Here is a 16,169-nt window from a genome sequence, read left to right as displayed (position 1 = left end):
AAGCACTGGAGAAGCAAGATGCGCAGCAGAAGTGTTGCTGGACACCACTCCAAGTGCTAAACTGGTTTTGAGGCTTTTTCCAGTTTAAAACAAAAGCCCCAACACTAGCTAACAGGACCAGTGGTCAGGGATGATGGGAATTGTAGTCCAAAACATCTGGAGGGCCAAAGGTTGGGGATGCTTGGTCAAGGTCATGTGTTGCAGCTTTTGACTGTTCCCTTCAAACCCCAAACATACGTGGGTGGAGCTCAGAGCAAGCCAGTGAGAGACCAAAAGCGGAAGCCACAGTAGAGCTAATTCATGCTCTTAGAATTTGTTTCAGCTAAGGCTGCCATCTGATTAAAGGAAATATTGGTCCGTGCATCGAACGGGTTTGAACTGAGTGACCAAAACGACACTAATTTTGCATAAGACAGTAGTTTGATTGGGTTTTTTTGAGGAGGGAATACTTTTGTTTTTAGATGGTGTGTTTATATGTCACAGCCAATGCCATTTCGGAAAAGGCGTTCTGAGAGTGAAAGGGGAATGCCTCTAGTAACAGTTTTACAAGTAACTTGTATTTAACAATACTGTAACTTCTAAAAACGTGTTTCTCTGATGGATTGAGGATGCTTGTTTATAAAGAATCATTAAAATAAGGCTGCAATCCTATACTGTACCTACTTACCTTGGTGTAAGCCTCCTGGAAATTAATAGGTCTTAGGTCCGATTACCATGTATAGAGGGATAAGGGACCTTTGGTCCTCTGGATGTTTCTGAACTACAATCCCCATCAGCTCCTGCAAGCATGGCCAATAGCCTCAGGTGATGCAAGTTGTAATTCAGCAACAACAGACAGTCCAAAGGTTCCCCGCAACTGATGTATTACATTGTAAAAACTGTTGTGAGCACATCTACAACGGCTATCTGTTGTCTTTTTGTGCCATTCCCATCAGGAAGCACACCCAGATCTTAGTTTTAATTGTTGTTAATCTTAACTTCAACTGCTTAATGAAACCTACACAATTTTTCACATGACAAAACAATTGTTTTGAAGTAACAAGGAAAACAAGCCTTTTCTACCTAGTTAGCGATCTCCATCTTAAGGTTTCTCTCCTGGGGTAAGATTGGGATATGTTTGCCTCTTGGGTTTGTGGTGCCTGTAGGTTTAAGTGCTTAGATTTAAAGCACACACTTGTTTTACCCTAGTTAAAAGGCCAATTTAACTGGACGACCAAGCCAATAAAAACTTTTGGGCAGCCCTAGTTCTAAGTGCTCCTCGGCCAAGTTTTCCCCGTCTGCATCCCCATCTGTATCCTGTTGCATAACTTTTGGTCAGGCCTCCAGAACGGGCAAATTGCCAAACCAAACGCAACCCAACCACCCCTTGTATTATGCTGGCTTGCAAGGGGCTCGATTCTATATGCCTGGGGGGTTGGTGTGCACCTGCCGGCCCAGCCGGTGCATGGTGGGATGGCACAAATTGTGCAATCCTGAATTCGATCAAACTCATTCTCGGAGCTAGCAGGGAGAACCCAGGAGGACTCCTAATTCCCACTCGCCCACTGATGGTAAGATCTTAGACGGTGCTCCAAGGGACTATTTGCTCTGCTGCTCAGAAACCATCTGCTCTAGGAAACAAGACATTTGAGCATCACTGATTTCACTTTCTGTTTCTTAGCATTTGAAAAGAAATGTAAAGACCCTGCTGGGACTGGCTTCCTAGAAAGGCATCCCAGGGTCCGACACATACACTCCCTTCCCAAATACATTCCTTGCCCTGTGGAGAGCCATCAGATGCAGCAATAAAGGTGTGCTCCCCGTGAAAGGTGTTTTGTGATGGCAAGAGCTGTATGTGCAAAAAAACCAGAAGCATCTACTGTACGTGCAGCCTCAGTATTGTGGAGGAATTCACTCTAGAGGAGAGAGTTCGGAGTGATGAGCTCATCCTGCCGGGGATGAGCTGAGCTGGCCATGACTCAGCAGCCTCTGAGGCCATAGGGACATCCACCCCCAGGTTTCTGCTCTGGCTGCCTGGGATTTTCCATTGGCATTAGTTAAAATCCCCTTTGCTGTTTTCCCTACTTGTCTCTCGCTCTCATGATTAAGCTCCCCGCTGAAACAGACACACTCCATCCTCTCTCGCAGAGCATCACAGTCTCACATACCCTCCGACATTTCTCTGATGAAAACGGGGACATCCTAAGGAAAAGAAGGACATTTTGGAATCCGATCAGAAACTGGGAAGACTTCTGTAAATCTGGAACTGTCCCTGGAAAATAGGGATACTTGCAGGGTCTGGAGTAGTAGCTGGTAAAAGCAGTTGGCAGCTGAGGGGACACAGCTCACAGCAGCTGGATCCGTCCCTTTGCAGGCCAACATCCTGTTTTCCACAATGCCTATCCTATAGTAACAATTGTGGGAATCTCAGTCCTTGACGCTCAGGGTGGCCATCTCCCAAAATGGAGGGCAAAATAGATTTTCCATAATTGCATATGGATACAATGCTAGACACCATTACTATAATTTCAGTAGAGATATTGTACATCTCACCATAGTGTAAAAACTGACCAAGTGACCTGTAAGGCCTGCTCCGACTGCTATCCAGGTGTTCACTGTTGATGGGCAACTTTCAGGGCCCTTCCTGTTTCTTTCCTTTTCATTGGTTCTTTTATCTGGAAACCAGATTTGGACCGGACAATGTATCAAATAGAGGATTCCTTCAAGCAAGTCCTCTGTGAAGCATGATACGTGGCTGCCCTACTTCTTTATGTAGGGCTGGATCTAGACACGTCAAAGAAGCGATTCAGTTAAACGCATTGTAAATTCATACAGGGAAATCTGGTAAGGAAAGACGAGACTCCACAGCGCCATCTGGTGTTATATCGCATATAAAACGCTTTTTCTTTACCAATCTAGCTGAGTTCTAGGACAACAGTCAGGATGCGACCACTGCAGGCACTTCCCTATTCTTCTAACATTTTTACTTAAAGAATGAAAGCCATTTTAGAAGTGGGGGACTTCTTGTTTGTTTGTTTGGTTTTTTAAAAAAACAAAAACAAAACAATCCATGCCAGTTGGTGTCCAGAACAGTCATATTTTTTCCAAATTCCACCCAGTTCTGCCCTTCTAGAATTCCCCCTGGTGGATTTTTCCACATCACTCTCACTCTTACACTTCCTCCCTGCCCCCCCCCTTTAAACACACTACTTGGTTTAATTAGCTGATCAGTGCCAGGAATCTGTTTCTTTTGAATGGTTTCCTGCCCCAGGACAGGTGCTAATACAATTGTTTGAGCAATTACCTCCAATCTGCTACTGTAAAATGTTAAAGGTGTGCTTATTTAACATGTACAGTGGTGCCCCGCTAGACGAAAAACTCGCTAGACGAACGACATTCGTCTAGCGGAAGCTGCCCCGCAAGACGAAAAAGTCAATGGGGCTGCTTCGCAAGACGAAAAAAAATTATTTTTATTTTTATTTTTTAGCGCGAAAACCTCCGCGCTCCATTGCCACTTCGCTAGATGAAAAATTCGCTCTACGAAAAAACTCGTAGAACGAATTATTTTTGTCTAGCGGGGCACCACTGTATTTAATTATTACTGATTGACTGGAGGTTTTGTATTTGTTCTTTTGCATCTCATTGCCATTCATTCATTGCGTAGCATACAATTTATATGGTTGCACACACAGACGCACACCTTAGGAAAGATGAGGAAGTGGTCATGAGTCCACAAATGTTTACGCATAATCCTCATAAACGTAAACCTCAGAAGCAAACTTAGTGGTGACACAAGAGAGCATTTTCTGCTCCAGTATTGTGGAATTCCCTCACAATAAAGGTTAGATTGGCTCCCTCTTTGTTATCCTTAAAAAAAAAATATTTATTTATTTGGTTTATCAAATTAAGATTTTACCATCACAGACATACAACATACAACATAAAAACAAGATTCCAAAGAATCTCCTGGACTTCCCTCCTCCCCTTTGTGGGTCCTATTATAAATCCTTTCCTCCTGCTTCTTTCATAATAATCCAAATATTTTACATCTCCATTATATCCAAAATTCACCATTAAACTACAACTGTTATTCAGATCCTACTAGCAATTTTAACTGTTTACAATGGTTTTTAAGGTAAATTAAAATTTCCCCCCATTCCCTATTAAAGTTTTGGTCTTCCTGATTTCTGATTTTTTCCAGTCATTTTTGCCATTTTGGCATAATCCATCAACTTGATCCGCCATTCTTTTCTGGTCAGGACTGTCCTCTTTCCGTCTCTGGGCCAATAATATCCATGCAGCTGTGGTCGCATATATAAATTTATATATAAATATAAATAGTCTTTTCTGTTGGGATTTTGGCATCTAAAAGAAAGGCTTTGGGTTTTGTTTTTTTTAGAGAAAAAGTTATTTTAAACATTTTTTAAAAATTTGTTCTCTCTTTGCTATCCTACTGCTGGCAGGCCAAAACCTTTCTGTTCAGATAAGCCATTGAAAACTAAGGTGCAGATGATGCTAATCACTGGGCTGGGTGGCCTTTGGTCAGCAATGCCATGGTCCCATCCTGCACTGGGGATCCTTCACGGAGCAGCTGGTTGAACTATGGATGATCTCAAGGGTCACTTTCCACTCTAAAATTCACTGGGCTGGATCCAGAGTTGAATGAATGAAACTTTATTTGTGTCAGCCATTGGCCATAGCAACAAAAGAACATTGGGATGAACACAGAACAAGATAAAAAGTCGATGATATAAAACACAGTTTAGGGTCATGAATCAGCAATCAAATAGTGAACCTTATTCTGGTTGCCATAGCTAGAAACCTTGCAACCTTTTACAGATCTGCTGCTCTTGATCTGCCAGGAGAGTGGTTGGGCGACGCAGAATGGACAATAAGAGAGGGGTGATAATCTCGTTCCTCAGGTCTTTGTAAAGAGTGCACGCCAGGAGGATGGAAAATGGAACTTAATTGAATTTAGGTCCCAATGAAATTAATTGAGTAGGTTAGTAATGACTTAGTTTTAGCCCCATTGCTTTCAATGGAAACTAAAGTTAGCTGGTTTAGTTGGTTCCAGTCTAGTGGCTAGAGTCATGGATTGGACCGGTGCTAGGGCTTCTTGAGCCCTAGGCGAACCACCTTCTGGTGCCCCCGCCCCCCCACCAAAGCCTGCTTTAGCGGGAGGTGGGGGGGTGGAGAGGCAAGCAGCAGTTTCTCTGCTGTAGCGGAGAAGCTGCTGCTCGCCCGCCCCGCCCCCCACCCAAGCCTGCTTTAGCGGGAGCCGGGGGGTGGTGTAGGGGGCAAGCAGCACCTCTCCGCTACAGCAGAGAAGCTGCTGCTAGCCCGTCCCTCCCAAGCCTCCGTTTTGGCGCCCTAGGCAATTGCCTAGTTTGCCTAAATGGACGCGCCGGCCCTGGTCATGGACACAGACCAAGAAGACCCAGGTTCAAATGTCTGCTCATTCACAAAGCTTATGAGATTACATCGTGCCAGTCACAGCCTCTCATCCCAACCTATCTCCCAGCCCAGGATAGAAAGGAATGTGGGGCATGCATGTTTCTCTTTTGAGGAAGAGTGGGGCTCCAAATGTAACACTAATAGTAGTAAAGAAACAGTGCCTGTTTTCAAGAAAACGTGACTAGCTAGGTATTTATCAGTGACTCTTAACACTGTGACTCAGCAGGGAAACAGGAACTGGTTTTTTGCTGTTTCAAAACCAAAACTGTAGCCACAAGTTATAAAAATAATCACTATACACTTACAAGAGATGATGACAGCAAATCAACCTCCTCTGCGCTTATCATGTAAAAAAAAAAAAAGGTTGTTTGTTAACAGCAGCCATCTCCAGGCCATAGGCTAAAACCATGAAAAAATATTATTATTATTTAGTGAATTTGTGTACCTCCCTTCATCTGAAGATCAGAGAGCCATTTACAACATAAAAATACAAGATGATAACACAGAATAAAAACAACAACAACCCATGCTCCCACAAACACATTTTAAAAAGACATATATTGTTTAATTAGCCAAAGGCCTTGTTATATAGAGAAATGTTTTCACCTGGTGCTTAAATATACCGGTATGTAATGAAGGCTCCAGGCAAGCCTCCCTGTGGAGAGCATTCCACAAACTGGAAGCCACTACAGAAAAGGCCCGTTCTCATGTTGCCGCTCCTCAGCTGCAATTTACCTTACACTGGGAGAAGCTCCCACTGGGAATAATGGAAGCCTCACTTCTGGCGCAAACAGCAACTTCAACGGGGCAACTATTGTTGGGACTGCAGTGGGAATGAAAAGGCATAAACCAGGGGTCAGCAAACTTTTTCAGCAGGGGTCCGGTCCACTGTCCCTCAGACCTTGTGCGGGGGCCGGACCATATTTTGAAAAAAGAAAAGAAAAGAACGAATTCCTATGCCCCACAAATAACCCAGAGAGGCATTTTAAATTAAAGGACACATTCTACTCATGTAAAAACACGCTGATTCCCGGACCATCCACAGGCCGGATTTAGAAGGTGATTGGGCCAGATCCGGCCCCCGGGCCTTAGTTTGCCTACCCATGGCATAAACTCTCCCACCCTGATTAAAAAATATGCCACTCTACCCCTGGTAGCAGCTATGAAATGCAAATGTAAGTTCAAGTGACACATTAATTGTCACATGGAGACTGGTTCTCAGACAGCTGCTACAAGTGGTGTAGTTGGAGGTACTATTGTTGCAGTTGCTTGAGACATTTAATCCCCTTGCAGATGAATAACCTGGCCTCAGAGGGCAGAATCTCAACATGCAGTCCGCCATCCAATCTGGAACCATACCAGACATTGCTTAGCTTTGCAAATGAGCTAGAAGTTTTGTTGCTGCACCACTTGTCTTCACAATGTAACAGAATACTTTTGGGAAACACAAATCCAATACTCTGCATGCTTATTCACAAACAAGTTCCTCTTATAGAATTCAGTTGCTGTCAGGCATGCCAACTCTAGGGGGCCAAGGTGTCTTAGGGCACCTCAATATTTGCATGACGTCGCAGATGGCTACACCGGCCTACAGTGTCGGGGGATGCGTGTGATGTCGTGTGCTGCGTGTGTGATGTCATATGTGTGCAATGCACGCCGGGAGCCTCCCCAATCTTGGGGGCAACCTGGCACCTCTAGTTTCTGTTAATTTGATGTGAAATTTGCCTGATCCGCACTTACCGGACTCATATGTAGATTGAAATATAGTTATCCTTTAAAATTTGTGTTTTGCCACACATTAAAAAAAGTACCAACATGTATTAAAAATGTTTATAGGATAAACTTTTTTTTAGAAATGTGCACATTGCCACAAAATATGTATTGAAACACACATTTATACATATTTAAATGTGATTTTGGTGATTAATATTGAATCAGATTTTCAGATTATTGCAGAATCAGGACAGAACAGACATAGACTGGGAACAGACTGATCCATCCATCTCTAGGCTTATTGCCAACCAGGGCTGTGTACACATTCCTGGCTTAAAATCAGCAAGGTCGTTTCATTTTGCTGTGTTTTGAATCACATATGCATGCTATTGTACACATGAGTACGGTTGAATTTGTTTCCAAGTCATCTGCTATCTGCCCACATTAGGGCTGTGGTTGTCTTCCCATGGCTTACATTTTCAAACCAGATCAAAGGTGGTTTGAACACATCCAAATGCAGCATTTTTCAACACACGACAAGATATGTGTGGATAGTGGCTAATGTTTTGTGTACACGGCTTCACGTACCAGTAATGGGAGTGCATTGGATATAGAGTAAACTGGAGTGTGTACATCAGGGGTTCCCAAACTAAGGCCCGGGGGCCAGATGCGTCCCAATCGCCTTCTAAATCCGGCCCGCGGACGGTCCGGGAATCAGCGTGTTTTTACATGAGTAGAATGTGTCCTTTTATTTAAAATGCATCTCTGGGTTATTTATGGGGCCTGCCTAGTGTTTTTACACGAGCAGAATGTGTGCTTTTATTTAAAATGCATCTCTGAGTTATTTGTGGGGTATAGGAATTCGTTCATATTTTTTTCAAAATATAGTCCGGCCCCCCACAATGTCTGAGGGACAGTGGACCGGCCCCCTGCTAAAAAAGTTTGCTGACCCCTGGTGTACATGGCCAAAGTGTGCCTGGGGTTGAAGCCTGAATGACAGAACCTCTTGAGATGTGTGCAAAATATGTGAGATATATGGCAGAGATTTAAAAAAAGAAGAAGACACACATAGTGAGTAGCTCAGAAATGGACCATGTGGTGAGTTTGGATGTTTGGACAGGAGCAAGTTAATGGGAGCCAAGACAGGACTACAACCACTTGCTGCGTTAAAAGTAATCCTAGTGCAGTTGCCTTAATTTTGCTGGAGAAGTTGGCCGAATGCTCTCAGTGGCTAGCCTTCTGAATATCTGAAAATGGGAATACTCTCCCCACAACCACCTAAACTAGATGCTGATGGGGAGAGACAGACCCAGAACGAGAAGAGAATTTGCATACAAGGGAAGATGTGCTTTGATTCTTTAGAGTTCCTATAAGTCAACTTCCTGACCCTGTTTTTCTCACGGAATGAACGTACTTCTTTCCATTGTGGCCAGAACACCCACGTTTGTACACCAAGCCTTGGTCTGTGAGCAAATGTTTGGATTTCTGCATTTGCAACATTTGCAGCACTCTTTTATGTAAATGCATTTGCAGAACTTTGGGACTTCTCCAGAAAAGGGGCGCTGGATCTCAGTGTTCGGGCTGAACGATGGGGGTGGAGACGCTCCTTCAGGTATACTGGGGCGAGGCCGTTTAGGGCTTTAAAGGTCAGCACCAACACTTTGAATTGTGCTCGGAAATGTACTGGGGGCCAATGTAGGGTGTTATATGGTCTCGGCGGCCACTCCCAGTCACCATTCTGGCTGTCACATTCTGGATTAGTAGTAGTTTCTGGGTCACCTTCAAAGGTAGCCCCATGTAGAGGATAACTTAATAAAAGACAAATTCATGGAGGACAAGGCTATCCACTACCACTAGTCTTTTGCTATTAGACCCTTGATATGAATACTTTTAGCACCCACACTCAGGGGCAACGTGTCCTGTTTTGCCGCTGAAGCCCATCCATCCCGCCTGAGCCTCTCTTACCTAGGTGGCATGGTACCACCTTGTGGTGTTGTGCCTCCCAAAGCAGCCTCCTCATGTTGCCTCATGGCAGGCCGGCCTTGCACACCCTATCATTGTGATTGTAATTTGTCTTTAACTGATTTTAATGCAGTGGTACCCCGGGTTACAGACGCTTCAGGTTACAGACGCTTTGGGTTACAGACTCTGCTAACCCAGAAATAGTACCTCGGGTTAAGAACTTTACTTTAGGATGAGAACAGAAATTGTGCGGGAGCAGCAGGACGCCCCATTAGCTAAAGTGGTACCTCAGGTTAAGAACGGACCTCCAGAACAAGTTAAGTTATTAACCTGAGGTACCACTGTATTGTATTTCAACTGGTTGCAACCTACTCTGGAACCTTAGGGTGACAGGGCTGGGCGATATCTGGTTTTTAACATTGTGATATATCACCAGCTAAACATCACAATATACTGATATATAATGATTTCTGAAATAAGGATGGAGCTATGTAGAGGCATTGGTTGGCTTTATGGTTTTTCCCGCATTGGGATTTTTGCACAGTACACAGGCACACCATGATTCGTAATATATTGCAAGGTCAAAACATTATGAAACCGGTATCACAACATGGACTTCAAACTGGTTTTGGGTGATATGTGGCCCAGCTTTAGCTCACATCATGGTTTGCGATATATTGCCCGGTCAAAAATTATGAAACCAATATCATGATACAGACTTCAAACCGGTTTTGGTCAATATATTGATATATCGCCCAGCCACCAGAGCGCGATTTCTGTTCTTATCCTGAAGTAAAATTCTTAACCTGAAGCGTTATTTCTGGGTTAGTAGAGTATGTAACCTGAAGCGTATGTAACCTGAGGTACCACTGTAGCAACAATAATAGTAATTACCTCCATTATCAGTACCATGCCTCTGAAAAGCAATTGACGGAGAGCTATTGCACACACATCCTGCTAGTGATCTGATTAGCCACTGTGGGAAAAGAAGTTAGGCCTTTGGTCTGATTGAACAGAACTCTTATTAGTCAGAGTAGACAGCACTGGGTACATGTAACCTCACCGTCAAGCAGCCTTCTTGAAGCCACTCCTGTGCCCTGCCTCCCTATTGTTCCTGGAAGACCAAGGAGAAGGAGGTGGCTGCTTGGTTATCGAATAGGAGCAGGAGGCCAACAATAGGGGGAATGTTGTCGCCTTGTTGTCTCACGCAAAATGGTTGTCGACTGTCCAGGTGCTATCCCTGGAACGTAACCCCCACATAAGCGGAGAGTCACCTGTATAGTAAACTCCCTGACAACAGTGAAATGTGCAATACTAAGGCAGACCTTTGCCAAACAGAGATGGGCAAGGGTTTGCCAATGAGGAGCAGCGTATTCAATGTAACATGCAGAGCTAGCATTTGGGGATGACTTTCTTTTCCCTTATTCCAAATATTGCAGTGTACTCTATGATGAGGCAATTTTTTAATAAGTGTTCTCTGCTTGGGTTTTGCTGGGAGGTGGGTGAGAGAGGGAGAGAAACGTGAACAGAGACTAGAAATTGAGTACCAGTACGTTGTTGGTGGCGTTGGAAAAGCCCCAGGCTGAATGAGAGGGTTCCCCAAGATGAGAGGACATCCTGTGTCACATGGTTAGCTGAAGAAATCCTCTTTTCAAGCGGTTTCTTTCCCCCCCCACAAGAAAAGAGGAAGCTGAGCAAGCACTCTGGCCGCTCCAACCTCTTGCTACTCCATCCCCCCCGAAACTACAACAGAGAGAAGCTACGATAGAGGTGGAAAACGCACTTCCAGAAATCAGATTGTTTCGCCTCCTTGAAAAGAGCACCCTTTGTAATCTTGGACATTACAGGTCCAAATGAAAATGAAAGCTGGTAGACATAAAAAGGCCCCCAAGATGGGCTGTAGGATCAAACATTGCCTTCTTGGACAGACAGGCAGATACCCCACTAATCAGAGATTCTCAAGATGCGTCTGTGTGGTAAGAAACGAGAAATTATTTGTGATCTTTATATATCTAGCAATTCCTCGCTTCGGTCCTGAAGAGAGTCCAGGCTGAGGCTTATTGGGGCACCGTGTATTGCAGGCAAGGGATGAGACACGAAGGCTGGCTGTGTCAATGGCAGGAAGAGGCCCTAGCATTAGCTAGGGTGAGGCAAAGCAGCTCAGGTGGCAGGTTTTTATAGTACTACTAATGGAGAAGCCTCCACTTTGAGACCCTTTGCCATGGGGCCTGAAGGCAAATGGCTATGTAACTTTGATGTGGGTCACATCTGCACCATGCCTTTAAAGCAGTCTTGTACCACTTCAACTATCATGTATTCTCCAAATAAATCTTGGGGAACTGTAGTTTGTTAAGGATGCTGGGCACTATACCTCTGTGAAGGGTAAACTACAGTTCTCAGGAGTCTTTGGGGGAAGTCATGGACTATTAAATGTGCTTTTAATGGCTAGTGTGTGGCTGTCTTAAGCAAATTTGAATTTGGCTCCCCCTTGGGTGTGAAACTGCTCAAGAGGCGTTCATGAATATCAATTCTCAAGTTTCATGGCAGCGAAGGAAGGGGGCATAAGCAGTCATAACAAAACAAACGGCTTATATTTTACTCATCTGGGGTGCTAAGAGACAAGGGGACAGCAGGGGGATGCTGAGGGGAGGGGAGCAGGTGGTGCTGTGGTCTAAACCACAAAGCCTCTCGGGTTCGAATCTGTGCAATGGGGTGAGCTCCCGTTGCTCTGTCCCAGTTCTTGCCAACCTAGCCGTTCAAAAGCATACCAATGCAAGTAGATAAATAAGTACCATTGTGGCGTTTTCATGCACTCTGGCACCCATCACGATATCTCGTTGCGCCAAAAGCGATTTGGTCATGCTAGTCACATGACCCTGAAAGCTGTCTTAGGATCCCTCAGCCTGAAAGCAAGATAAGCGCCACAACCCCATAGTCGCCTTTGACTGGATTTAACCATCCAGGGGTCCTTTACCTTTACCGGTACCTTGCTGGAGGTGTAACTGACTGTGAAGCTTTGAAAAGCTGGCATCACTGGATCAAGCTCATCAGTTTTGCTGAATTAATTACTGTACATGGAATAGTTCTAACTGGATTTTGAATAAATGTGTAATTGTTTGTTAGTTTTGAATTTTATTGTGTTATGATCTTCCTTAGTGGGACAAGCAAATCACCATTCTGAACAATGCTTTCTATAGGGTAGGCAGCAGTGTGGAGGATTTTATGGAAGTAATGAGGGTTCCTCAAAAAAGTTTGGGAACCACTGCTCTGAGGGTTGAGGGGAGGGCCTTTTGTAGGATAGCCATGTGTGTCCTACTTCACAGCCCTCTATGTTTGCAGCTATTCCTGCACAGTCCTCTGTTTGCAGGTATTCCATATTTGAGGACTAAGTCCAGTTCTGTAACTATACATATAAATTACCATCACCCCTTTATTTTTGGCAATGCATTACTGGCCACCCCAAGCATTTGGATTTTCTACTTTAAGTACCAACATGCCCTGGACCACTTCTAGACACCTTTGTTGATAGATTCATTACACTGTAGTCCAGGTGTGGGAATCTTGTGGCCCCTCAGATCTTGCTGGACTACAACTCCATCATCTCTGACCATTGGCCAAAGGTTTCCCACCTGTACTCTAAAGGAGCTTGGGACGCTGTTCTATTTTATCTTGAAAACAAATATCTGAGGTAGTTTAGGCCTGAGGGATCAATGGCTCGACATTCCATGCTTTTCCTTACTGGTAGCCTAAACATAACCTCAAAATACCTCAAAGTGGCCAGCGAAATTCCCCTCAAACGGGTTTCCCCTCTTCAAATGTGAGGTCACATTGTGTGACAGGCCTGCAAACCAAATTTGGGAGCAAAGATCCTGTGACAGGAATCGTAGGAGCCAAAATGGTGTTGTTTTAACCAGTGGTGCTGTTGGGTAATTTTTGACTCTGGGTTGAATGGTTGAGCGGGGCAGGACTCTTTCGATGGTACTGCTGTGTATTCAAAACATGGTAAGCTGCACTGCATTTGTAGGCTTTCCTGCTCATTCTGCCAAAGTGGCTCTAGATATCTGCCTCAAAGTTGTACCCTGATGGTACCACCTATTGCTCCCTATGGACAAACTGAGGCTTATCCCACCACAACCCTAGCTCTGAATTCTTGTCCCAAGATCAACAGTTACCCAGCTCAACAAATTTGCTGCCTTTCCCATGTAATGGTACCACCTTTCCCTTCTCCCCACAACTGTCTAGGTGCAACACTCCTTCTCCAAGCGATTCTCAATGTTGACCTTCTCATTGCTGCCACCACGGCTGGGCTTCAGGAAGAGAATGGCTCCAGTCTCATCCCACAGTGGCGGCTGACTCTGCAGAAAGAATTTGGCATTAGCTTGAGACACTCCCGGCAACTTCTCTGCAAAATACAGAATCTTTCACGTCGCTACGTAAGTCTACTTGTCTTTGTAACTCTTCTGAACACACAGTGTGATGGGCCTTGGAATAGGAACTGGCTGGTTTCTGGAAGGGAAAGCTAACAGCTTCTTAGTTCATTAGTTCTTTTCCCTTTGGCTGTTTATCCAAATAATGGTTGATGGGGATATCTGAAGCTTTTGTCACATGAATAGTAGCGGAAAACTGAAAACTTGGAAAATTATGTGTCCTTAGTTATTGCTGATGGGATCAAACAGTAATCAGTCTGTAATCTATGAAGGCGCAGTATAAAGTTAGAAACTTTATGAGCAATAGTTAAATTTATTTTTGGTAGTTCCTGTTAACATTATAATGGAATAATTTACCACAACCCTCAGCAACTTGGAGGAAAAGGGGAAATAATATAATAAATAAATTTGAATAACGTGCTTCTTCTGTCCCTTCCCCCATCTCAAGTAAGGTATATTTCTTAAGGCACATTTGCAGCAGCTAGTTGAAAAGTTGTTTTATTTCTTTCTTTCCAGCTCTCTGAACGTCTGCCTGGAGTCCAGCCCACTTCTGTACGAAGCTCAGGGCAGCTTCCCTCAGTCAGCCTTGATCTCCGCACGTGGCTTTCTCTTCCAGTAAGAATAATTATTTATTTGAAAAAATTCCTATCCTGCTTTTCATGCCCTCAGAGTATGGCTTAAAATGATGATAGAAAGCAAGTAGCAACATAAATTGTATTTCGCAACATTGTCAGTCTCTACAAGAGGAGGTAAAAGCCCCTCTGAACTACTCAATGCCACCAAAAGCCTGATAAAGCAAACAAAATGTTTTGCTACCTGGTGCCTAAAAGATGTGAGCTGATAAGAAGAGGGAATTCCATCACTGAGGTGTCACCATTGAAAAGGCCCTCTCCCTCTAGGAGCCACTGACCTTGCCTCTGAAGGTGAGGTCACCTGGAGGCAGATCTTCAAAGCTGATTGTAATAACTGGACAAGTTTGTATCAGAGTTGGTGGTCCTTCAGATACCCTGCTCCATTTAGGACTTCAGCAGTACTTTTTATTGTGATGGTTTGGGAACGTGCAGGAGGGTTTGAGGTGGGGATCAAGTATTGTATGTTCAGTGGATTAATTCATGAGGGAGGCAATGTGAAGACTACTGAGTTTAATCCACAATAGGGAAGATTTAAAAGTGGTGGCAAAGGAAGCTAAGGGGTATCTTTATACTGTTAATTTATACGCCAGATTTGTGGTCGTGGCTTCCCCCCACAGAATCTTGGAAAGTAAGGTTACAGGGAACCAGGCAGAGGGCCTTCTCGGTAATGGCACCCACCCTGTGGAACACCTTCCCACCAGAGGGCAAACAAATAAACAACTATATGGCTTTCTGAAGACATCTGAAGGCAGCGCTGTATCAAGAAGTTTTTAATGCTTGATGTTTAGTTGTGTTTTTATATTATGATGGATGCCGCCCAGAGTGACTGGACAACCCAGTCAGATGGGCAGGGTATAAATAATGTTGTTGTTGTTGTTGTTAATCAACTTGACTGGGGGAAATATAGATTGAGGAACTGGTGTTAGGAAGAAGGTTAAACACCCTTACCCTAAGTTATCTGCTTGACCAAATTACTGGTAATTAGCTTCCTCTTTCTGTAGGCTGCAATTTGTTATCTGTTTTGAACTAGGCTATCCATTATCAATTTCCCAGATTAACATGTAGTTTGGGCCTTAACCAATGATTACTATTTTGGATGAGAAGTTGGCAGAGCTTCGGGACACTCCATAGCTGCCTGCTTTCGCCAGGGTCTCTTTCCACATCTCAAGGGCAGGGAGGGAAGAGGCAGGGCACCTGGGTGCTCTTGACTGGTTTGATTCCTAATCCTGCCATTTCCCCAGGATGCGAAACGCCTGACCTACATGTCCAAGATGCTGCCATTTTATCAGGGTTTGGTACAACAGCTGAGGGACCACGAGGCCACCAAAGAAGACTCTAAATTCCTATCTAACTTTGAAGACATCAGTTTTTCCCTCCGAGACCTGGACCATCATGTGCGTTATCAGGTACCGATAGTTCTTCCTGCCCTTTGGGACACAGCTCGGTGGGGCAAAGGCGTCCTTTATCTTTTGTGCTGTTTTAACACCTTTCCTTGATTCTCCCTGTAGATTTTGCTTTGGGGCCTGCCCATTGAAAACGAGCCTGAGCCAACACTCAAGCCCCTTCGAATTCTTCAGCACCAGAGTTGGTGGAGGAATCGCCAGGAAGTGTATGTCATCTTGCACTCCCTCAACAGTTTCCTGTGCCGGGTCACAAGGGAATTCTCGCTGCTGAGGACTCGGGTGGCTAAAGATACTTCCTTTGCCAAGGCTGCCAAATCTCCACCACTCCCAGCCTAGATCCCCAATCCGCTGTCAGAGAATGCTGGCATCCTGGCATCCAGACTCCCAACACCTCCCTTATTGTAATTTATGGACTTACCAATTGGTTATCTTAAAGTATTTAATTTATAAGTATTTATTTTTTTTCTAAATGTTTAAATTATGTATTTTTAACTTATTTTTTTCAATAAAACCAACACTGCTGTGACCATTTATGGAAACTGTTGTTTCAGTTCAGCAAAGGCACTTTTCTTGGGAAAGAGATAAGAAAGAGTGAAAGA

General features: G+C 44.2%; 1 protein-coding gene across 3 annotated transcripts; it reads left to right on the top strand.

Annotated features, from left to right (window-relative positions):
* The first annotated feature begins 10,900 nt into the window (after nt 1-10,900).
* Nucleotides 10,901-15,978, top strand: IL27 (interleukin 27). Of its 3 annotated transcripts, XM_033170130.1 has the most exons (5): nt 10,901-11,084; nt 13,351-13,541; nt 14,052-14,150; nt 15,409-15,573; nt 15,676-15,978. In XM_033170130.1, the coding sequence occupies exons 1-5, from the start codon at nt 11,072-11,074 to the stop codon at nt 15,904-15,906; spliced, it is 699 nt and encodes a 232-aa protein (XP_033026021.1). In that variant the 5' UTR covers nt 10,901-11,071; the 3' UTR covers nt 15,907-15,978. The 3 variants fall into 3 exon arrangements, with proteins under 3 accessions (XP_033026021.1, XP_033026020.1, XP_033026019.1); XM_033170129.1 differs by lacking the exon at nt 10,901-11,084 and having other exon boundaries at nt 13,040-13,541; nt 15,409-15,561; XM_033170128.1 differs by lacking the exon at nt 10,901-11,084 and having other exon boundaries at nt 13,040-13,541.
* The last annotated feature ends 191 nt before the right edge of the window (nt 15,979-16,169 follow it).

Source organism: Lacerta agilis, chromosome 14 (assembly GCF_009819535.1).
Source record: "Lacerta agilis isolate rLacAgi1 chromosome 14, rLacAgi1.pri, whole genome shotgun sequence".
Lineage (NCBI taxonomy): Eukaryota > Metazoa > Chordata > Lepidosauria > Squamata > Lacertidae > Lacerta > Lacerta agilis.
Note: the sequence above shows the minus strand (reverse complement) of the source record. Positions and strands in the feature narration are given on the sequence as shown.